Source organism: Lycium barbarum, chromosome 4, assembly GCF_019175385.1.
Source record: "Lycium barbarum isolate Lr01 chromosome 4, ASM1917538v2, whole genome shotgun sequence".
Lineage (NCBI taxonomy): Eukaryota > Viridiplantae > Streptophyta > Magnoliopsida > Solanales > Solanaceae > Lycium > Lycium barbarum.
In genome coordinates, this window is record NC_083340.1 from 16,289,879 (window position 1) to 16,315,115 (window position 25,237).

General features: G+C 32.2%; 1 protein-coding gene across 1 annotated transcript; it reads right to left on the minus strand.

Moving 5' to 3' along the window:
* Positions 1-5,098: 5,098 nt before the first annotated feature.
* LOC132635384 (CSC1-like protein At1g32090) lies at positions 5,099-13,040 on the minus strand. Its single transcript, XM_060351753.1, has 11 exons — positions 12,621-13,040; positions 11,202-11,354; positions 10,177-10,312; positions 9,895-9,996; positions 9,645-9,764; positions 9,396-9,476; positions 8,802-9,142; positions 8,185-8,430; positions 6,664-6,988; positions 6,134-6,367; positions 5,099-5,684 (listed from the first exon to the last, which is right to left on the minus strand). The coding sequence occupies exons 1-11, from the start codon at positions 12,932-12,934 to the stop codon at positions 5,307-5,309; spliced, it is 2,430 nt and encodes an 809-aa protein (XP_060207736.1). The 5' UTR covers positions 12,935-13,040; the 3' UTR covers positions 5,099-5,306.
* Positions 13,041-25,237: the final 12,197 nt, after the last annotated feature.

Consider the following 25,237-nt stretch of genomic DNA (forward strand, 5'->3'; position numbering starts at 1 on the left):
GTCACAACCTCTTTTACCAATTCTGTTAGAACTAATTATTTCATACTCAATTGAACCTCTTTATCACATACATTGTTGAGTTTTCTTTTTCAAATAGTCCCTTGAATATGGAATTTACTCTAGTGCTGGAATACACCGAAATGTTAATACTTTGCACTTTAACTAACCTATTTACGTGTTCTCTTTCTTTTTTATTTTTTACTTTCACATCACAACTTTTTTAACTATTCTGTGAACTTAGTTATTGCATACTCAATTGGAGCTCTTTATCGCGTTTGTTCATTGTTGTGCTTTTTAATTCAAATTGTCCTTCAAGTTTTGCAGTTAATCTATTAGCGGAATACATCGAATCCACTAATATTTTACACTTTAACTAACCTATTTTACGTGTTCTCTTTCTTTTCTTTTCTTTTCTTTTTTGTTCCACGTCGCAACCTTTTTTACCTATTATGTGGACCAAATGATTGTATACTCAGTTGAAGCTCTTTATTGCATTTGTTCATTGTTGAATTTTCTAATTCAAAGAGTCTCTTAATTAAATTTGGAAGTTACTACGGAATACATTGAAGTCACAAATACTTTGCACTTTAACTAACCTATTTACGTGTTCTCTTTTTTTTTTTTTCCTTTTTAGTCACACATCACAACCTTTTTTTTTTTCCCACCAATTTTGTAGACTTAATTGTTGCGTGCACAAGTTTGAGTTCTTTATCACGTTTGTTCATTGTTGAGTTTTTTAATTCAAATGGTCCCTATGTTTGGAAGTCAATCTATTAGCGGAATGTATCGAAGCTACAAATACTTTGCACATTAACTAACTTATTATTCGTGTTCCATAATGATAATACTACATAGATTATTACGTTTAGTGACTATACAAATTTAGAGAATATCATAATAATGTATGGATCGTAATATACAAATTCTGTTGGAAGTTATTTATAGTATTGGCAAATTAGAGTCTAATACATGTTTATCAAACCTTGCATTATACTAATATTCAAACATTGTGTTAATTATGAGATATTAAGTTAGTAATGTTTTTAGCAAGTTAATTTTTGTAAACAAAATTACAAAAATAAAATAAAAAATAGAGTCATATTTTAGATACAAATTTTGGTTTTATTTGTAAAAAAGAAAAATATTATAAAAATATAATCTATTAATAAATAATCTAGCCACTCTAGTATTTTTCTTAATTATTTCTTGTTGTAGTCTAATTATTTGATTTTTCTAAATATTTATTAATCTAAAAATAGTTAGTTAGTACTTTTATTTTTGTATTTTATTTATATCTTTTTTTTAAACAAGACAAAATAGAAGAAGAAAGGGACAAAAAAAAAAGAGATAATTTAACCAAAAAAAGGAAAAGAAAATTAAGAGAAAACAAAACAAAAAAGCCAGAGCCAACTAAGAGAAAAGGATAAAAGGAGAATAAAAAGCAAAACCAAAAGAAAAGGACACGGGAATCTGATGCCGCAATTTATGTGGGTATTCGAGTAGATTTTTTATTCCGCGCGGGTTGCTCGAGTAGATAGTTCTTATATGGGAAAATTCGGAAACTTACATAAATATACCCGTGATCATCTAGTTTATCAAATATGACCGAAATATTCACTACTTGTATACTTTGACTGTGTATGTAGCGTAGAGGTATATATATTATATGTATAGATATGCATAGTATATGTATATTTAATATAAATGTTACACTATCTATACATTGTTTAAATATTTTATAAACTAGATGGCCGAATGATATTTAGCTTTAATTTTCTCATAATTACTTTGCCTTTGATGGACTATTTGTGTATATTTTCTTATATTATTTTTCTTTGAGGTGGTAAATAGTATCTTTAGCTTCTAAATTTGTAATTTAAAAAAGTAAGTTGGTGGTGGTACGGTAACGTGCGTTGTCCATGTGAAAGAGAGCAAGAATTCCGACTCTGACGGCAGCAATGGCACCGGAATCAATCAGAACAGGCTCACAAAGTATGTAGTGAAGGTAAGGAAACAGAAGCAGGCTCTGTAACTGATATGGCCGTACAGGAAGAATAGGATGAAATTTGTTCGGGCATCAAGTAGTAGTGGCAAGTACTCTTGGGATGATGAAGTGGAAGCAACATCAGGTTTACAAAGGGAAACCTCTATTTGAGAAAACTTTGACATAAACAAGTTATCCAATGTTAGTTTTCAACTTGAATTTGTAGCTGCAGAAGTACATGGTGAATCATTTGTTTGTGAATTTGAGATAGAGGATATAATCTCTGAAATTCCTTATTGGAGAAATTCAGTTGTGTGTTATGTGTTGGGAGGCCATCATCTTTTCTCTGTTTTGAATGGTTATGTTCGGCAGTTGTGTGGGGAAACATGGTATAAACAAGGTGCCTATGCTGAAAATGGCATAATATTGGTTCGATTTGACTCTATTGTTGGGAAGGATGAAGCTATCCAAGGAGGCATTTATCACTTCGACAGTAAGTCATTTATTTTGAAAGCTTGGAATGAGGATATGGAATTCACAAGGGAGGAGCTCTATATTGTTCTATATGGGTGAAGTTACTTGGTTTGGACTTCAAGCACTGGAGCCCAAAAGGACTTAGTAAGATTGGAAGTTTGATAGGTAAACCCTCAATAGTGGATAAAAACACTAAGAAGAAGTTGGGGCTTAAGCTTGCAAGACTTTTGATTGAGGTTAGCCTTAATCATTTTCCTTCTTTTTTTTTTTTTCAACTTCAATTATTTTCTTCACCCCATTTAACTTCAAAATTCTTCGTCTAAATTTTTTTGGACTTTTACTCAGACTTCAAAGTCTCAAGACACCCGTTTTAAATCCAAAAATGCTCGTTAGCTCGAGAACAAGTCCTACACAAGAAAACACACATAATAAGTATAAAATACTAACATTATAGCTCAAACACGATTAGAGTGTAGTAAATAAGAGGCAAAATATAGCTAAAAATCCGTGTTTATAGCCAAAGACTATAAATGAAAATATTTAAAATTATTAGAAAATGAAATGCATAGCCAAAGACAATTATTTTGTGCACAAAAAACAGTCTGAAGAGCCTTTGCAGGGAGTTTGCATGCACAACTGTCAATGCTGACTTGCATGTACTGCACTTTAACCTTTTATTTTATTTTGAGAAAAAACATCATTTGATCCCTGAACTTGACACGAAAATTTAGTTTAGCAACTTAATTTAAGTTGTATTTATTTACCCCTCTTAACAACTTTCAAATTAATTAAATACCCCCTTAGCGGGTGACGTGGCAAGAAAGTGTGATGACTTTCTCAAAAACGCGTGGAAGGGGAAAAAACACCAAAAATGATTCCAGCTGTACATATGCCCTGTTCTAATTGGATGACAATTTATTATACTTAATTATACTTTTTTAATATTTTATTTTTCCTTTTTTTTTTCTTTTCTCTTTCTTCTTCTTCTAACCCCCCCCCCCCCCCCCCCCCCCTCCCTCTCCTTCTTCCCCATCCTCCAAATCGTTGCTGCTATCTTCCTCAGCTTCTTTCTTCCTTTTTTTTTTTTTTTTTTTAATTTTTCTCCTTTCTTTGTCTTGATGGGCAGTTCGTGCATTTTCTTCATTGCTGAGCATATTTGAAGGGCAGTTCGTGCAATATCTTCATTGTTGTTGCATAAGTCCATTTGAAGGGCAGTTTAACAACAATAAATTATGGGTTTCTAGTAGTTATTATAAGCGAATATGAAATTGAAAGATGTGACGCTGACCTCGGTGTAACTGTTGCTGGGTGAATTATTATTGTGTTTTGTGGTTTTTGAATCAAATTTGAAAAATGACATTGAAAGTTTTCAAAAATCATTTGATTTTGAAGAAGCGGCGAAGCAAGCTTGCAAAGAGTGGAAGTGGGTATGCTATATTGAAATTGGGAGAAGCCTCTGTTATCGTCTCTATTTTTCTAAACAACAATGAAGAAATGGGTTTTTGTTGATACCCACTGCTGCCTCTTTTTTTTTTTTTTTTGGTTGATATCAATCCGAATTTCAGTCCAAAATTTGTGGATTTTCTTACTTTGGTGATTTGAATGGGAAGTAGAAACAAAATTAGAAGAAGATGGTATGTTGGAAATTATTGTTGCTTCGGTGGTGGGAAAGGTTGGCGGCAGCGGCGGTGGTGGTTATGGTGGAAATATGATTAATAAAGAAATTTTTTAACAAAGATGGGATTTTTCAGTTGGTTTGATTTAAGGAGGCGGTGGTGGTGGGGTGGTGGCGGCGGCGGTGTGGAGGTGGGGAGTTTAGGAGGAGGAGAACGGCGGCTATGGGTCCATCTTTTTTTTTTTTTTTAATTATTGTTTAATAAAATAATAAAATAGGGAAAGAATGAAGAAGAAAGAAAAAAACTAAATAAATAAAAATAATTAAAAAAATATTTGATGATGTGGACCAATCACCAGGCGAGTGGTGAACAACACCTAAATTTCAACTGGTCCACGCCGCTAAGGGGGATATTTAATTAACTTGAAAGTTGTTAAGAGGGTAAATAAATACAACTTAAGTTAAATTGCTAAATTAAGTTTTCGTGCCAAGTTCAGGGGTCAAATGATGTCTTTTCTCTTTTATTTTAATCAATGGCTTTAATTTGACCCTTCCTTGGAAAAGTTGGATGCTCAAGGACAATCCTTTAATTTTATTTGTGTGTTTGGTACGAACAATTTAAAAAAAAAAAAAGTTATTTTATTTAATTTCTGATATTGATAAGCAGAAATTATTGTTTCAATAATATTTATATATAATGTTGACACACATGATAAGGATGAGGGTGGGATTGATAGCCTGAAGCAAGGACGTAGATGTCACTTATAGAAGTTGGATGTCTCTTATAGAACTTATTTTTCCTACCACCAAAAATGTCATTTCTCAATTTTGAAAGAACTTATTTTCTTAGAGAAAATATTTTTCCTCCATATCAAACATACCGTAGCAAAAATCGTTCGAAGTAGAATGAATTAAGTGCTAAAAACCTTGAAAGTCGAATCTGTCATAGTTATTATCTTGAATCTGCTTTTATATTTTACGTCTGCTTGTAGCAGTTAGTTAATTAGAATTGAACACAGGGTCCAGGACCTTCACCTTGATGTCTGCTTCTTAACAAAAAGCAAAGTAACATGTATTCAGTCATCACGAGGACTCCTGAAAATTTAAAAAGAACCCAAATATATTTACACTGATGGACATGACCTGGGTTAGCAAAATGTTGAGCCGGTCTAATAAATATGGTGGTTAACACAATTGAGTTGCTAAACATCAGTCAAACTAAGGACGAGACCTTCAATAATGATATCCGTTATGCTGATATTGTGACTCGAAATCGTAGTGATATGCGTGACCCGTTTGTTCATATTCATAGTGAAACAAGTCCCCTGGTTGTCCAACTTCATAGTGATGGAGATTATGAGATGTTTGAGACGTCCCAGATGGCTCGTCTTCTTCACGATGTTTGGCACCATGAGTTGAAGATGGAGAACTCAGTTCGCTCAGCTGGGGGCTGGGGCTTTTAGGAGGCGGCTTTTTGTCGACTTTAACTTCCTCCAATTCAACCTCTTCAAATGAGCGGAAAATAGGATGTAGATATGCGTCCGCCAAGTATGCTTTCAAGTTGGCATCAGATTCAGATGTTCGGTCTTGCGAGTCCTTTTCCATCGCTTCCTGAAATTCATGAGAATATAGGAGATATATTTCCATTACTATATGTCGAAGATATAATCAAAATAATATCTCTGCTCTCTTGATCAACTTAAGCTTACAGATGAGGTGGTAAAAAGGTGGTTACACAATTCTATATGATATAAAAGTAGCTCGTCTAGTGGGTAGTAGCTCGTTAGGTGTTGGTCAAGGTTCATGAACAATTTTGGTCGTCACAAACTTGATATCTAGGTTCAAGTCTCACTGAAATCCATTAGTAAAAAGATTTTCCACGTGTTTGGTTGTTGAAAAAGATAAAGCTATCTTTAAGTAGGGATCAAGTAAAGAACAACAAAACTGAGGGACGGAATCTAGCATTTCTTTTCATCTAATAAGAAAAAATATGATGAAATGACAGCATGCATTATATTCCAGAAATGTTGACAGATACACAACTAGCAAGTGAAGCTTACCTCAACCGGATACTTCCTGAATGCAGGTTCAAATCGACTCTTGCAGTACTTGTGGAACGTTAAAGTTAAAAGAGGTAACACCACGAGGAAAGGAGTAGACTTTGCAGCTTTTTTTGTGCTCAATAGGCCCATCAGAAGTAGTTGAGATATCACTAAACTTGCTATTATGCGCCCATGAACATGGGGCCAAAAAGCAGCACAACTTTCATACCTTTGGTTGTACACATTGATTACCTGTATAACAAAAGACTAATAATCAGAAATCATTAAGCTATGTTCTTGAAACAGGATGCCATTCTCTCCCTATGTTGGACTGTTCAAAATTTAACATCAAGCAAGGGAAATTGAGATTTATTTCGCCAACAATATTGTAGAACCTTATTTTAGAAATATAAAGGACCCATGATCCAGATAATTTTGTTCCTCATGATTTGCCACACGAATCCTTCGGTTACTCAATGGGCTCTAATAAGCTTAATAAACAAAATTGATAAGTTAAAAATTTAAGGAATAAAAGGATAAGGACTAACCTGATGGCGATAAACAAGATGAGCAAAGGCAAAGAAGACCAGTATGAAAGGAAGAAGGATTGGAGTAACCACAGCATATACTATTCCCAGAAGAAAGTATAGTTGAAGGCTCGGAAGTGTCTCGGGAAAATCTACGCTCCCAGGGTACATTGCTCTCTCCACGTCCCTTTCCGTTTTCACAAGGAACATGTTCTTAAGATGAAAAATAACCAGAGGTTTCAATCTGAGAATTTCACCAGCGATACCAGCCCAACCATCAACCATTATATATGTGATAAAGAAAGTCGCTTTCATCGGTATAGATACCCCTATATTTCTCGGGATCCTGCATGAAAGATTAAAAATGCTATAAAACTCGAAAACTTCCTAGAAAAGAAATAAACTTCTGTCTCAGAAAGTGCTGCTTTTTCATATTTATGTCTTGTACAGAAGTACTTATTTTTTTCCTTATCTCGGGCTAATAACAAATATATACTCCTTTTCTCCAAATTTGCACCCTTCAAGTTTGATGCATTACTAAGTAGTATCAGTATTTTAAAAGGAACTCCATCTAATTAAAATATTTGAAGGAAAATAAATCAAGCTGGATCTCCCTCTATAAGTTACACCAAGGGGGAGAAAAAGGGGAAAGATTCATAGGGCCCACACGGCCCAAGTTCTATTATAAACTCAACATTTGCTCCATTCCGATGCAAGAATATTATCAAGGTTATTGGAGGTATAAAAGATAAGGAGAGAGCAAATCAAGAATTTTAAAACATTTTAATGATGCAATAAAACATAAGACAAGTTCACCAGATTTTGTCTTCAACTAACATAAGAAGGTTATAACTACAAAAGTTTAATAAGAATCTCTTTATATATTAATAGGGAAGTATAAGAAGCATTTAACTGAATAACTTCTAGAGATTTAAACTAAAAACCCAAGAGGTTCAAAAGAATGTCTCTAGAGTCTATTTAGACAAGGTAAATAACCATCACTTTTGATAATAAGCTTCACACACTCGGCACACTACATAGTATATCATAATACATTGTTTTGCAACATAGCTAAGGTATTAGACAGAAAAAAGTTCCTCCAGCTGTCCAGCAATAAGCTTAATTTGGGAACTTCAACAACCACACAATACTTGATTTCTTCTTTTTCAATACTTGATATAATCTAGCATTGCTCCTTCCAGTCGGACCATGCCTTGGTCAACATTCAATAAAGTTCTAGTGTCACATATCTCACTCTTAAACATTGTGAGAGTTTTTATAACATAGAATTATATTCAACGAGCTTTACACAGATAATCAGATTATCAAAGAACGAGGTTTGCAAAAATTTGTCCCACCACCCACAGGCGTACATCTTTCGTAGAGGGACCAAACAAATCTATCATGTTTACTCATGAACATACTGCCAGCATCATAATTTCTGAACTACGAGAATGAACCTAAATAACCATTGTGAGTTGCAGCAAACCACCCAATAAAATAGCGATCCAACAGGTTTTGAGAGAGAGAGAGAGAGATTACTGAGTAGCTGATTCGTGAAGGAATGCATGAAGTTGCTGGAAAGCTGTCCCTGCTACTATGCTCCCCAGGAATACATTGACCAACATAAAATAATAGTATTTTGCTGCTGTTCTCCTCTCAAGCACTGATAACGCCACATGTCCCTCAATCTTTGACATAAACATCAGAATGGCAGGAAGAATAAACAAGAAGACTTTAAGAGCTAAACCAGGAAGAAAACCCTGTAGAAATGACTTGATAATGTTCCTGCAAGAATTTCCAGAAATTTTGCTTCACAACAAACTCTTTTTTAAGAAAATACAACAAATGCCAATATAGAGGAAGAATTGAAATACTAGTAAACAGAAATAGAAGAAACGAACTTAATCAGGAGTCTGAAATATATAACATTCATATCTGGATAAAAAAGATGCTTTTTGACACTTGGAAGGGGAATCTAAAGATAATAACTAAAGTCCTTCTCTTTCTCTGACATACAACGTAAACTAGGAAACGTTTATAAATACAGCAAATGAAAGGGGATCTCAAGAAAGTAGCTTAGACATTCATCAAGCCTACTGTGTCTTCAAAATCTGTAATCCAGTTGCTCAGATCAAAGGCAAAGAAAATGTTCTTACAATTCAATCAGTGGCCTGAGAAAAGGTGCAACCTTTTCTAAACCTTCCAGATTAGCCAACGATTGCACGAAGGCAATAGGAATCATGTAAAAGAATACCAAAGCAAACACTGCCACAGAAATCAAAAGCTTGCGGAGGCTGAGAGAAAAAAAAGATATGGACAGATTGTTCCAATATACATCTCGTGGTTCAGGGGCCCAATGAGTCAGCCACAATGTGGGGTTCTTGCTTTGCTGTGTCTGTGCACAAACAGCTGCCCCACATCTTGAATTAAACGATACAAAGGCAGCAGGCATTATATATTTTGAGTCCTTGAGAATCCTTTCACGTTCCATTGTCAACTAGAAAATGCAACATAAATACAAAGGATAAGTGAATTGGTGAAAAGGAACCTGTATTAAAGCTTGACTTAAGATGCGCACAGCTTCTTTCACTGAGAAAGAAGCTGAGAGAGAGAGACAGAGAGAGAGAGAACAACCTGGTTAAAAAACATATGTGGCGGAACTTGATGGAACAAATGTAATAAAGATGTTGACGAATTTTCATTTGATCAAGGACAACAAATAAGCTAATCAAACTAGAAACTACACTCACTCTTCTATCGAACTCATTAAGTTGCTGTTTGTAGTAGTCAATGGAATCAACTTTCTCGCCCCAAAGTCCAAGGAAGCCTTTCTGCAGAAAAGAGGAAATATGATATGGCCTTAAAACATCAATAATAAAATCAAAAAGATGAAAACCGTAGCATGGGAATTTCTTCTTTTTTAAAACCCAGTAGCAGCACCATGAGAAAGTTCATGCTAAAATGTTGCTTTTCCTGAGTTCTAAAAGCTAAAAGAGTACCTTTTTTGTTGGCCTCTTTTCTGGATTTCTTTCAAACTTAAGCTGGTTGTAATCCAGCCAATTTTGAAGCTTAGCCCTTTTTCTGACAAGTTTGGCAAACTTGTTGGCATTGTAGACAGCCTAATAGAGATAAGACCAATGCACCACATGAAGTAAGCAATTCCAGCTCACGAAAGGTAGCAATACTAGGTAATCACCTTCTTACTTAAAAAATGACCAATATTAACCCAATGTAGGAGTGCCATGTTACCTGGTGACAAAGATAGTGGTCTGGATGGTTCTTTTTAAAGAAATTTTCAACACTATCTGTTATTGAGCGTTTAGATTCATGAGGAACATTCCTAACCAGAACCTGAGAGACAAGATATGCAAAGGTTTATAGTAGAATGGACTAAAATTTATCTCAAATGCAACAAAACTGAGTTTGTAAACCTGTAAGCACATATTTTTTGTCCATGTTTGATAAAATTTTCAGCTCATCAATTAAGAATGTAAAATGTATGAACAAGGAAACCAATCCTAGTTTACCCACCGTGAACTGTTCGGCACACTTGTCTTGTGAAGCCAAAAATTTTAATCTCATTGCAGCTACTCTACCATATTCCTTGTACAGCATAAAACAGGTCCAAAACGTGAATAAGTATTCCATTGCTATGTGGACAAAGAACCTGATTCATGTGAACAACCAATTGCAGCTCCTTATTAGCGTGAGATCCAATAGGAATACACACAGAACAAGGAATATCAAACAAAAAGAGGAAAAGACAAATTACATTAGTATTTTTGAAATTGCCCTATGCATATTCATTCCACTTGACAATTTTCAACTATTAAATCAATTAAATGTTTTCCTTCATTTTTGACCTTTTGGCAGGAAGATAAATTTTCCACAAACAATGCATGCTGCAAAGGGAACAAGGTCAATCCGCATTATATCATTGCTTCGCCATGTCTGAGTGTAATCTTATCATCTACCCAATCCCTCACAGAAATCTCTCTAGTAATATTTTCTCCCGTCTGCAGACAGTTTCTGGCAGTAATACATCCATCTATTACAAGAACATTAACATCAGAGGACTCTATCACTCAAACTCCAACTTTCTCAAAGTTCCTTGAACAAGTGGAAGCATGGTCTAAAAAAGAAACTAAGGCACTTGAAAACTTCCAACCATGTTATATGACACCCAACTGGAGGCGTGGTCAATCTAGGTTTCTTTGATTTGGCCAGTTAAATACATAATTCCAGCAAAAGGATGTTCCAAAGACTAGAAGCTCATGCAAGAGTTCATAAGAAAACAGTTTTGACCCATAAGTCATACTGACCACAATATGAAAATAGTATCTTGTTTTCTTGACCTTATAAACCAAGGGTTAACTAACTAATGGAAGTCAACTGTTAACTGCACAAAATAAGTATGTTATTATATTTAAGAATCAAATTTCCCAACATATGAGGACATACAACAGATCATCAAGTTCAGCAGGATGATGTAAATGTATCATGTATGTGCTTATTGTAGAATCAATAGAGAGGTAATGATTCAACAAACGACTTACTTCCAGGATTTGGGCTTAATATTGGATATAGAGAGCTTATCGATATCACTGACGACCAAATCTTTTCTGAGGAAAAACAATGTCCCATCTGACACGTTAACTGGAATAAGAACCAGAAGTGCCACAATTGCAGTTGGCACAAAAATCTTTAAGCTGTCAAAGACAAGAATGCAGGTATATTAGATAAATTTAAAGCAGCAGCTTTCATTGAATCTAAAGAGCTAACTGGTAAGAGAACTCAAAAAGAACCAAAAAAAAAAGAGGAAAAAGCAGAAAAGAAAAGATGTATACAAGGCAATATGCAAGAAAGTGGGAATTGGTAGACTTTTTACACTATGTTTTTCAGTTCACTCTAGACTACACTAATGTGGTTGACTATGATAGTAATAACTTGCACTGCTAAACTAAAAACAAAATTGGACCAGTTGCAACAGGGAAAGAAAAGAGAAATAAATCAATACCACTTGATATTAGACTCTGGATAAGGAAAAGTTGCAAATCAAGCAAACAATTTAATTGCCACAGAAATTCTTGAGCAGGGAAACTGCATAAGGTACAGTTTAAGATATAGAAACTTTTAATAATTTTTTTTTTTAAAAGAACATTTAACAGAAAGGAACATCAAGATGGGGACACTTCTGCATTCTTAGGCCAAAAATAAATAGGTGGAAAACTAAAGTTCTCATGTCAAGACCTTTCTTCTGAAAAAATCCTAGTTAAGGATTTCAAAATCTATCTACAGATATATAATTCTTAAGCAAAGGAAGAATACCAAGTTAATTTCTCCATCAAATAGCTCCCTCCTTTTCCCTTTCCTCTCTATAAAGAAAGGTGACAGAGAAGAAAAGAAGGAACCACTAACCACCATCAATGAGCCAAATGAAGTTGCAAAATTCCAATTCTTAAACTTTTCAGCAAAAAAATCACTGCAATTCATCAATTGAAAAGGTTTAACCCAAAAGTTTGGATTTTTACACCACCCCAGATACAAAATTCCCATAAAGCATAAAGCAACACAAAAAAAAAAAATTGACATACAAGCCAAATTTAGTTCAAAATTCCAAATTCTTGAAACTTCTCAGCAAAAAAAACATTACAATTCATCAATTGAAAAGGTTTAATCCAAAAAGCTTGGATCTTTACACCACCCCAGATACAAAATTCCAAGTAAACATAAAGCAACACACACACAAAAAAAAAAAAAAGGACAAACAAGCCAATGTAAGTTCAAAATTCCAAATCTGAAACTTTTCAGCAAAAAAACCATTACAATTCATCTGTTTAAGCTAAAAGCTTGGATCTTTACACCACCCCAGATACAAAATTCCCAAAAAAAACATCAAGCAACACAAAAAAGTTGAAAACTTTCAACAACAAAAAAAATCCAAATTCAAGAAAAGAGAGTAGTGTTTGGCATACCCAAGAGTGTATATCCTCAAGAAAACAGCAGAATCAAGACCAGCATGTTCAATAATATTAGCTTCACTCATTTTCATAGCTTCTGGCATCCAGTTAAGGAAAGTAAGATAAGTCTTGAAATTAAGATTAACAAATTTCCCAACAAAATTACCAACATGTCTTGGAGCACTTCTTTTTCCACAAATGTACCATTTGGGAAAATAAACCCTGTCATTAATTGGTTGAATTCTAAGCAAAGCAAAAGCTAACAAGAATGCAAAAGCACCAAGAATGTTGATAAATGCTGACACCCCAATATCACTAAGAGTTGCCATAGTGTCACAACAATGAGAATAGACAACACCAGAAGTAACAGAATTCTAAGCAGAAACAAAAGGTGGGTTGTAAAAAGGAAGATTTGTATAGAAACAGCAAGTAAATAAAAGAAAAGAAAAGAAAAGAATACTCTTTTTAAAAAATAATATTGGCTATTTGTTAAAATAGAAAACCGTTTAAATTAAATTTAAAAATGCTTAAAATAAATCAAAATCAAGAGGCTGCTCAACTACAAATTTTTTTTGCTTAAAATCCATTTTGATTTGACCAATAATTTTACTCTTTTATCCTTTATATTTTTTGTTAATTCCAATACAACTCTTACTTTTAAAATCTTTTAAACACTTTTATTCAAACACATTACTGCTTATTTATAAAATTAACTTTCAGCACTTAAAAAGTACTTTAAGCACTTATGTTTAAAAATTATTTTTTTCAGTTAATTCAAACGGGTTCTTAATATTGGGATTGTGTCCAAACGGGCTCGACTAAAAGAAATTGTTTGCTGACTCAGTGACTTCTGGTTTTGTTCATGCTTTGTGCAGTGTTTCTGTACTGTTCCCTCTCTAATTTTATTAAAACTAAAATGAATTTAATTATATTAGGTTTTTTCTGACTTTTTCTTGTTACGTTATATAAATCAATCTCTTTTTATTAGAGTTATAGTTGAAATCTTGATAAATGGACTTATATTTAGTAAGAATTTAATGAATTGACAAACTCATGATCTATTAAAATGTACTTGTCTATGGAATATTAAGTCAATCTCTCATACACCTTAAAATAAAGTATTTCTTGAAGTACATAAATAATGTATTATAATTGTTCTATTAGGATGGCTGAATTGGTTAAGTGAGTGATTTCTCATATGGGAGATTCGGGATCGATGTCGCTAACAATTTTTTCAGTTTGAACTCGTCGCACAAGGCTTGCATAGTGTAGTTTACAAGACATCTAATTAGATAATCATGAAAATTTCCAGACATATCGTTTTAAGAAAATTATATGGTTCGGATTTTTGCTAGCTCAACTTCTAATAAAATCAAAGCAAACTTATTCGAATTTTTTAATCGGTTTGATTTGATCTTTAAATTTTGATTAGCTCTTTGGACTTGATCTGAACACTCCTATCTATGAGTATGGCACCGTCTTTGGAAAAAACATTTTTTTAAGATTGTAGCATAAATTAAATTTATACTGTAATATGTAAAAAAGTATTTTTTTTAAATTTTGTAGTGATCAAATATTGGAGTTTTCCATGTTACTAATGTTTATTGCCTTGTGGGGGAAACGTGAAAGAGGGTCCTTTTCCTGTTTTAATTATTACAAATCCCTGATTGTCTCCGTAATTTTAGCTTTCATTTAAGGACTCGTGTTAAAGTTCTCTTTTAAATTCTCTCTTTAATTTCCTTTTCTGATTTTTTTTTTCTCCTTTTTTAAAGAACGTGCTCAGATTCCAAAAGTCACCAGAAAGGAACAATTGAAAAATCCCCAAGAGCTGTAGGAAAGCTACCTAGTTATTACCTTAAATAACAAAGAGTAAAAGTTTTCTTTGCACTAGTAACTTTTCAAAGAGAAAAGTAATAGTATGAGCCTATTTGAATTGACTTATTTTAGGTGCTTTTAAGCCAAAAATAGCTTTAAGCACTTTTAGAATGTTTAAGTAAAATAAAAAAGTATTTTTAAGTATTTATTTTAAAATTAAAATAACAAAAATAAGCGAAAAATCATAAGTTAGAATTTCTAACTTATGGCTTTTTGGCTTATAAGTCAAAAGCCATAAGCCCATCAAACGGGCTCTATATTTCTACAATGTTATATGAACATTTGTTCATAGCACTATCATAATTTGTGACACTTCTGAGTTTCTCATTTATAAACTTAACCTTTTAAGCAAAGTTTGTCTTACTTTTAATTTGACAAAATTAAAATATTGTTCTGTTAAATAAGTGTCATTAAGAAATTTGGTACTAAAATGCAAAATTGTTGTTTCAAACGCTCTAAACTTGATGTTCCAATGGAAGTCCCACAAAGTGGAATATCATGCTTAACCTCAAAAACTTTAGAAGATGTAACAAAGTTCACAAGTTTTTCAACTTTAATTTGAAAAATTCCTTTTAACTTCAACAATTATTATTCCGAACGCATGTAGTGATACTACAAAAGTTATTTTTACTATGAACTTTCGTTTCAAACTCAACAGTACAGTATATAGTCCGTCTATTAATTTTTTAAGTCAATGGTGTAATTAAGGCATAAACATAAAATTTGATATCTACTTATCCCGTCAAGAGATCATACGGTGGAATGTTAAATGTTCCTCCACTAATCACAGATTCCGATTTTGAACTCTGATATTAATGATCCTTTTTGTTAGAAAGCACTAGCTAAAATCTTTCCCCATAATTAGACTTTCTACTATACGAATCTGAATTAATGAATTTTAATGATCGAATGAATTAAAAAACAATCACTTAGATATCCAGCAATGAAGAAGAAGAAAATAGTTTAGTTCATCATACATAAAATACATTTTTATCATTTTCAAAATTTAAGAATTTCATTTTACTACTTTACAAGAAAACAAAATGTTAGTAGGACACGCATTGAGATAAAATGGATAGAATTGGATATCAATTAGATTGCATGTGGATCAAGAAAAGAGAATGATAACATTGTTGTAGAAGTTGTGGTCCCTTGGTGGAATGAATTAATAATTTTCCCTTTTTCTTCATCATACAAACAGCAAACACATCATGGGATTACTGAAAAGATACACAAACTTATATTATTATATTGAGTATTCATTTATTTTTTTCATTGAATAATCCATATTTTAATGGAGTATTTGTTGAAAGTAAGAATGTAAATGAACTTTTGGGTTGTATGGGGTTGTTTAATTTATAAATGGTTTCTATTTTTTAATCATTATTCCTCGTCCTCTTAATTATATGTATAAAGTATTTAGTCTTTCTGTTTTATATTACTTACTGGATTATTACTTAAGAGAATGGAATGCTTATAGTGGGGTAGTTTAGACTGTTCTATCATACATGTGACGCACCAAAATACCTCTAAGACAGCAAGACAAAATGTGATCACGTAGGAAAAGTAAACTTATTGATAACAACAATATTAATATAATAAGATTACAAAAATCTCAATAGGGTTTTGTCATCAACACTTTATAGTCAAACGATAAGTATGAATTTGATTCTATCCTCTTCCTTTCTATTATCATTTCTATATATATATATATATATATATATATATATATATATATATATATATATATATATATATACTAGTTACACGAGGCCCGGGCTTACTCTTATCAAAATTTCTTAGTCGGCTAATTAAATAAATTTTAACCAAAAGATTATAGGAGAATTAGCAAATCCGAAAGGGAAACAAGTAACTCGACATTTCTTAACGTAATGTGATTTAAATTATGTAAAATAATTACAACTTGGTGAAAATTATAAATTGAAAATATTGGTATTTTTCTGAATGTGTGAGCATGTGATCTCTTTATTTACGGAAATAAATTATTATTTTTCTTGCATTTATGCTTTAATTTCACTCGTGATATTTCATGTGGTAAGAGTTTATGCTAGTTAAATATGGTGATTTAAGCTTAGTAATTTAGACGAAATTAAGAAAGAAACTAACATTAAATGAATCTCAAGAATCAATTTTGCCTTCATATATAGTTTACGCTTAAAAATAATAATTATCAGCTAAATTTCAATTTATATTACATTTTGTTAGTTTTTAATTATCAAAATATCAATTTAAAATATTAAGTTGATCTAATTCAATTTAACTTCAAAGTTTAGTTAGATTGACTATTGTGAAACGAAAAGCGCCACATAAATTGAAACGACGGAGAATAATTAGTGAGATCTAATAAATGCTCCAGTTGGAAATGTAAATGTGACTCCAAAGTTGCCTAAATTTTGCCAAAACTTATAATGACAAATAACGTAAAGGGCAATCTAATATCTTCTTCGATCTATATTATATGGTGTTTTAGCTTGGACACACCCATAAGAAATCACTTATATCCCTATAAAGGAAGAAGTGTTTTCACTAAATACCCTTAATTAAATACAGTCAGACTTCTCTATAACAACATCCGCATATAACAACACCTCTCTATAACAGTCAAGTTTTTTTGGAACCGATTTTTTATGTTATATTTTACTTTTACATAACAACATTTCGCTTATAACAACAACAACCAACTTTATAACAGTGCGCTCTTTATAAAATTACCCGCATATAATAGCTATCCTTTTTTTTCTTTTGGTAATTTAATAATTAACTCTCTTATAAAAATAGAATATCGATGATTACCAATAATAAGTGTAGAGATTTTGACAAAATATTTGATCATTTAATACAATATTTATGACTAAAAATGTCACATGTATATTCTTAATTTCATCATTAAAAAAAATTCCTTCGTTATACAAAGTGTAATTAAGCTTAGAATTTGAGAATTAAAAATAAAAAATTAGATTTTATGCATCTTTTTTGCCTATAAAAGTGAAATATTATTTAAATGTTAATGTTGTTAGAGGTGTATAACAGTCATTCTCTATAACAGTCAAGAAATTTCAGACCCAACGATGATGCTATAGAGAGGTTTGACTGTAGTCTCAATTATATATGGATTCTTGGTTATGTTTTTATTCACGTTTCCAAATAAGAGTAAATTTGAATAAAATCATAAATAGCTTCTTGATTACGTAAAAATTATTTTTTCGAACCAAATATAAAAACTAAAATTATACAGAATATGAAGCGGAGGAAGTAAAGTGCAAAAAAGTTTCATAAATAGTTACTAACAATCAGAGGCGGATCTAGGATTTAAATTTTAGGGGTTCAATATCTTAAATTTTTAGTACTAAATCATTTTATTTCTAAAGTTATGAATTTATATCTACTATTTATTGTAAATTTGGGGTTCAATTGAACCCCAAGTTATAGTGCTTCATCTGCCTCTGTTAATAAATAAAACAATAACTAATTCCAGATGTCCACGGAGGAATGGACTCAGGAGTGCAAAATTAATTAGCAATAACCACGTGTGTACCACAATCACCATATGAAGAAGTTATTATAGTACATATATCACGTCACCCGCAAAAATTGGACTAAGTGCCCAAGTATTACCACAGACGACTTGAAAGTGCTTTGATTTTTGTACTAACACTCTCTAATAAATGAAGTAATAAAGAACAAAAATTGGGGCTAATTTGAAAAAGGATATCTTCTGGTTGCTGAGCCTTAGTTGAAATTCAACTAAGGACGATAAAAACTTTTGATTGCCCCTTATTACATATAGTAATATATATATATATATATATATAACTGGCAAAAGAAAAGGATAAAAGAAGATATCAGTGTGTAAATTCAATTCTTAGTTTCTTACTATCCCTTTAATTAATTCCATGTCCTCTTCACTGATCTCCCTATGTAATGGGACAACAATTTAAAAGATTTGGGCAGTGTAAAATATTTTTCTAAACATGGCTACTTAACTTTAAGAGATGAAAATTAATGCTCTTTATAGACTTCTTAATGAATAGGAGTATATTTTAATTGATGAACTCTTAGTATCTACACTTTAAATATGGGATCTATTCGAATTCCAATACATTTACCTAGTTTTATTAGCTAATAGTAAGGGGTCTTGTTACTTTAACAATAATAATAATTAAAAAAAAAAGGTGTATTGTTATAATACGCAAGCACTTTGCTATAGCCATTTTCATATTACAAATTGTACGATTTATTAGACAATACATTGTACTTTACAACATCTGATAAGGGTACAAACTCAAGTCATGCAATTCTCTTTCTACCTGTTTAACCAGTAGAGAAACAATTTTTGGAAAAACAAATAATAAAATGAAGTAAAAGAAATAATTGATAATCCACCAAAAAGTAACAATATAAATTAGGCCATCACAAGTTCACAAGTATTTAAGATGTAACTTTCACTAGTGTAGTTATCAGGGAATCTGGTCAGCTAACTCCTCAACAGCTAAATAACAACTTTAATCACGAGATTTGTTAAAAGCTGATTAATGAAAGCTATTGAGTGGTCCATTTTCTATAATATATGGTTCCTATCATTGTCAATTCCACAGACAAAAGAAAATCACGTGCATTATTGGGGTCCATATGTGATATTAGCATGCTTTTGTCAATTGCCTACATCAATCAATTACCTTATTTCCAAAAAGTTGGTTTATTTGGGTAACTGTTTCGTAAGACAGAGTTTTTCATGGGCAGAATTTTATAAAATTCTGACTTAAGACAGAGTTTTGAGTGCCTTGCGAATCGAAACATCTGTCTTACGAAAATTCGTTCTTTCTTTTTACTGAGTTGGGGTTCAAACCCAAAATCTCGAGGTATTAGGCGAAGGGCAAAAATTAAAGACCACCAATTTGAAGGACCAAAATTAAAGAATGAAGGGTAATCCGCGCAAAAAAAAAAAAATGTTTAAAACAGATGGTTCACCCGTTGTCCTCACAATAGGCTAAAGGTGGTAACCGGTTTGGCCTTACCGGTTTTAACCGGTAATCGGACCGGTTAAACCGGAACCGGTAGAACCGGTTAACCGGTTCCGGTTAACCGTTTAATGGTTTACCGGTCCGGTTTCAATATTTTGGAAACCGGAACCGGTAAAACAGGTAAAACCGAAACCGGACCGGTTAAACCGGTTTAACCGGTAAAAAATTAAAAAAAAAAAAAAAACTAAAGTATATAAGTAAGTATATATAGTATATAGTACATATATATAAGTATATATAGTATATATATTAAGTTATACACATATATAAGTATATATAGTATATATAGTACATATATATAAGTATATATAGTATATATATTAAGTTATACACATATATAAGTATATATAGTATATAAATATATATAGTATATATAGTATATATAGTAGATATGTATATATAGTATATATATTAAGTTATACACATATATAAGTATATATAGTATATAAATATTTAGTATATACATATATATACTATATGTATAACTTATATATATATTAAGTTATACATATATATAAGTATATGTAAGTTATACATATATATGTATACGAAAAACACTATTCTGTATTGCTGACTTGCTGTTAGGCTGTTAGTCAGTAAATATTTAAACTTTAATTATAAAGTTGTATAACATATGAAAATATAGCTACAATATACAAATAAATACTATAATATATATATATAATACAAAAAATAAAAAAAAAATAGATTTTAACCACTCCAAACCGGACCGATTCCGGTTTGAGGTTTAAAACCGATAAACCGGAAACGGCCGGTTCCTTAACCGGTTTCAACCGGTTCCGGTTGCAACCGGTTGCCACCTTTAATGAAAGCTATTGAGTGGTCCATTTTCTATAATATATGGTTCCTATCATTGTCAATTCCACAGACAAAAGAAAATCACGTGCATTATTGGGGTCCATATGTGATATTAGCATGCTTTTGTCAATTGCCTACATCAATCAATTACCTTATTTCCAAAAAGTTGGTTTATTTGGGTAACTGTTTTAGTAAATGATCTCCTATGACCATTTGCTTACAATTTGAATATATAAAATGACCTTTTACAGAATATTTGTGTGCTGTTTTTAAATATCTTATGCGTAAAAATAAAAATCTCTTATAAAACTGACGTAAATTTAAAAATAATAAAAATAAATTTATAAAAGACTACAAAGCCAATTGACCTGTAATTTTTAGTCAATTAGCTTATTTATTATTACCTTCATCATTATCGAATGTGAATTTCTCCTTTTAAGAATGTGTTATCTAAAAATTAAAACACTAGCATAATCTAATATAATAACCTCTTGATAAGTAAAAAAATCCGGATCAACCAATAAACTTATTCACATGAGGGTTTATAACAAATAAATGGATGCAAAATATATGTCTGATATAGATATTTATCTCTTAAATCATGATTAAGTGATATATTTTTGATAATTTTATCTTAAAATAAAGTTAATTTAATTAAATATAAACATCGAATGTAAATAATAATTTTTATTTATAACTACTAGTAGAAATAGAATGGAAAGGTAAGTGCCAATATTTCGAACTTGGACCAGCAATAGACTAATGGTAAGAGTAGTTGGTTTTAACAGCTCATAGTAGCCCTCTCGTGATTGTGAATTTGTGAGCAAACTAAGTGACAAGATTATCTCTGTCACATCTTAATTCAATTATGGCATTTTGTCTTTCTTCTTCTCCTCCTTTTTTCTCTAATAATATATAGTAATAAATTTTCTCCATTTCAATTTATGTGATAAATTTTTCTTTTTAATCCTTTTTAAAAAAAATGTTATCTTTCTATTTTTACAAATAAATTAACTTAATGAGATGATGTATAATAACAAATTTTAAAAGTCTTATATTTTTTCTTAAATTGCGTTCCTATTCAAATGATGACATATAAATTGAGACGGAGGGAGTAACACAATACTACTTTTGGCTTTAGTAGGGATGGTTGGTCTTTCTCATGAAAGCAAATATGATTAGTTTATTACTTCCGCATAAATCGCAATAATTATGCAATAAAAAAAATAAGGGAGGTTACTTTTTAATAAGTCAACTATCATCATGCTTTAAGAGGACCACTTCACTTCACACTAGGCAGGATGACTTTTTTAATTTTATCTAAAATAAAAGGGAATATGTTCATTGGGTTAGCAGCTCATGAAGAAGAGATGGTCACAAAGAAAGACTAACAAGTTTTTAGGTTACGGAAATTTTTGAGTAGGGATGTGCATAATATCTAACACAGAATCTCACATAATCGAAACGAGAGAAACGAGAGAGTAAAATGAAATTTTTTATAAGTCATAACATGAATTGGCATGGTACACATGTTTTTGGGTTTGATAATGACATAGTCCATGAGACAAATATGTGAGACTTATTGAAACAAATCGGATACGAGCTATTGCCGTGCCATTGGGCTATTGATTTTTTAAAAAATAAATCAATTTAAGAGGTAAGAATTTGTAGAAAAGTTTTTCCTTGATAAATATTTTCTGACAGCCAAACATTACAAAAATGGCTTTCTTTTGGAAAACAATTTTGAAAAATATGTACCATATACCAAACAAACGTAAGGCGGTTACTTAATTGTATAAGACAATAATCAGCACAACAAATGTTACTAAAATAAATGATTAGTGAAATTTGGGGAAATAGAATTTGGGAGCTATAAAAATCCGTGACTAAGGAAAGAGAAACGAAAAAGACTATCAGAATCAAACTTTGCACCTATACCAACGGGGGAGTTAGGTTTGAGAGAAAGGGGTTTAATTGAATCTCCTTTTTCGAACACTATACATATAGCGTAAAAATATAATTTTGTATTATATACAAATTATCAAATTTTAATGACATAAGAGAGTATTCTAGTACAATGAGAAATTCATTGGACTTGAGGGAAACTGCTGGATTCAGATGAGTCATTTGCACGATTGTCCTTCAAAGGCACTGGTCTCTAATTTTTGTCCCTCGAACTGGTGTCCTTCGCTAAAAATTTCTTGATTTTGAGTTCGAACCCCCGCTCAGTAAAAAAAAAAAATCACAAGGTAGATTTTGGATTCGCAAGCCATCAGGCAGAGTTTAAGGCCTAACTTTTACCCGAATAGACCTAATTTTGGGTAAAAGTTTGCCTTATGACTTAACTTTTGGCCAAATAGGCCTAACTTTGCTACAAATCTCTGCCTTGTGAAATTCCCTTTCTTTTTTTTATTTAAACTCGGGTTCAAACCCAAAACCTCGGGATATTAAGCGAACGACAACAATTAAAGACCACCAATTTGAAGGCCAATCCGCACAAAAAAAAAAAAAAAAGGGGGGGGGGGGGGGGGGCAATGTGGTCTTTAAATTTTGCCTCTCATATTTGAAATCTTTAAATTTTGCCTTTCGGCTAAAACTCATGGGTTCCAGGTTCGAACCCTCACTCAGTCAAAATTTTAAAAAAAAATCGTAAGGCAGAGTTTAAATTTCGTTACGCCCCCACCGGCATACACTTGTTAAGGAATTACCAAAGTTATGCCGGACCTGGCATACTTATGCCTTATGGGCAGACTTGGCATAAGTATGCCGGCATACACGCGACCCAAATCTTGCCTTGCAATTTTTATTTTTTTTAATTTATGCTTGAGCGGGGGTTCGAACCCAGAACCTCATGATTTCTGCGTAAACGCTCAGGGTTGCAATGAGAAGGGCAAAAATTAAAGACCAGCAGTATGAGGGGCATAATTTAAAGACCGCAAATATGAGGGGCAAAATTTAAAGGCCGCCCCAAAAGAAGGGCAATCCGCGCAAAAAAAATGTAAAAACAATTATGAAAAATTTACTTGTCATAACTACTTCTAAGACCTATTTATGAATAGTAACTACCTTTTATTTTATTTATTGTTCATAACTAAAATATTTTCTTAAATTACACATCATAACTAGTGTCCTATATTTCATAAGTTTTTGTTTTAAATTGGTTTTCTCTCACCTCTCAAATCTATTTCTCCCTCACCCTTCTTTTTCTCTCTCTCCGTTCCCTCTCTTGCCCCCAGATCTGTGAGATCTACTTCCCTTGCCTGGACCCTCCGAATGCCGCCCTCGATCTGTGAGATCTACTTCCATTGATTAGCTTATGATTAGCAGAAACTGATCTATGACTGCCAAATTCACTTTTATTCTTTGATGAACTGAATGCCCCATCACAGTTTGCTGATTCCAAGCAGTACCAAAATTTCAAGCTTTTCCTTCCATTAGTTTGCTGATTCCAAGTAGTACCAAAAATCCTTTGAGACCCTCTAAGTTTCTCTGATTTACAAATCTCTGAAGCAAAACTCACTGATTTTTCACCAGAAGCAGTTAAAGAAGTCTTATTTTTTCTAAGTGGAACAATTCCAAATTCATCAGTATCCACAACCCCACAAGTTATCAAATTCCTGAAAATACTTGAAGCCCCATTTGAATAACTTTTACTCTTGTTCAATTTCGGGTTTTTTGACGTTTTTTTCCGAACTCTGAGTACTATTTTATTCTCCATTTTCTTTAACATGATCATCTGTTTTCTTATTGATTTTCATTGAGCCAAAAGAAGCAGAGGAAGCAGAAGAATTTGATGAAAAAGAAGAACTGTTCTCAAAGTTGTTAACTTTTTCTTTTTCTTGGATTTTTGGTGAATCTGTGATTAGTGTGGAAGTTGGAGATTCTTCTTCAATCTCTGAAGGGATTTTCTTTGATGAATCCATTGAAGGATCTTGATCTTGTTTGGTTTGTTCCTTACTTTTCCGACACTGCCACTTCTTCTCCGCGGCGGCAGCGGTGGTTCACTGGCCATAAGATTTTTACTGTAAGGATAGTAGTGAAGGCGAAGAAAGTGCAGTGCATCAACACGCCCTCAAATTCCAACGCCCGTCCACCATTAAACTGCTTTTTTGATCAAATTGCTCTATGTTTTTCGTTAATAATTGTTGAATCTCTTCTCTCATTGATAATGACACTATTCTACCGCCCCTCCGGCATGAATCCAACGCACACTCCACCTCCGATGAGAGTTGTGGAGCTTCATGCTCACCAAGTGTTTGATAAAACATTTCAGTATATTTCAGTGTATTGTTTCAGTATATTTCAGTATATTTCGTTGTATTTCAATGTATTTCTAATTTATGAAATAGTTTTTGATATATTTCATTGTATTCCATTGTATATACGCATACTACAATTTTATATTTCTTAAACAATCAACCATATTTCATTGTATTCCAATGTATATTTTTCTGTATTTGGAAGTATTTCTAAAAGTTTGGAATGGAGTAATTTGGAGAGAGAAACGTGGGTTGTTATGGAACTTCAACAGTTATGCGTGATAGTTGATTTAATTTGACTTACCATTTAAAATGAAAGAAGAGAATCTATTCCATAAATACAACCTATTTTTACTCTGCCAGATTTTGTATTTCAGTGTATTTCAAAAATGCGAACTCTGCCGGATTTTGTATTTCCGTGTATTTCCCTGTATTTCAAAAACGCGAAATACAACCGAATACAACAAAAACTAGCTACGATTTGTAAATATAGAAAAAGTAGCTATAAATTGTTAGAAGCTATTAAAAGGTAGCTGTTTATGTAAGTTTCACTAACTTTTAACTAGTAGATAATTAACCAAAATTTAAAAAGAGTTTATTGGGTAATTTATGTGAATATCACACCGGCCAATTCGCA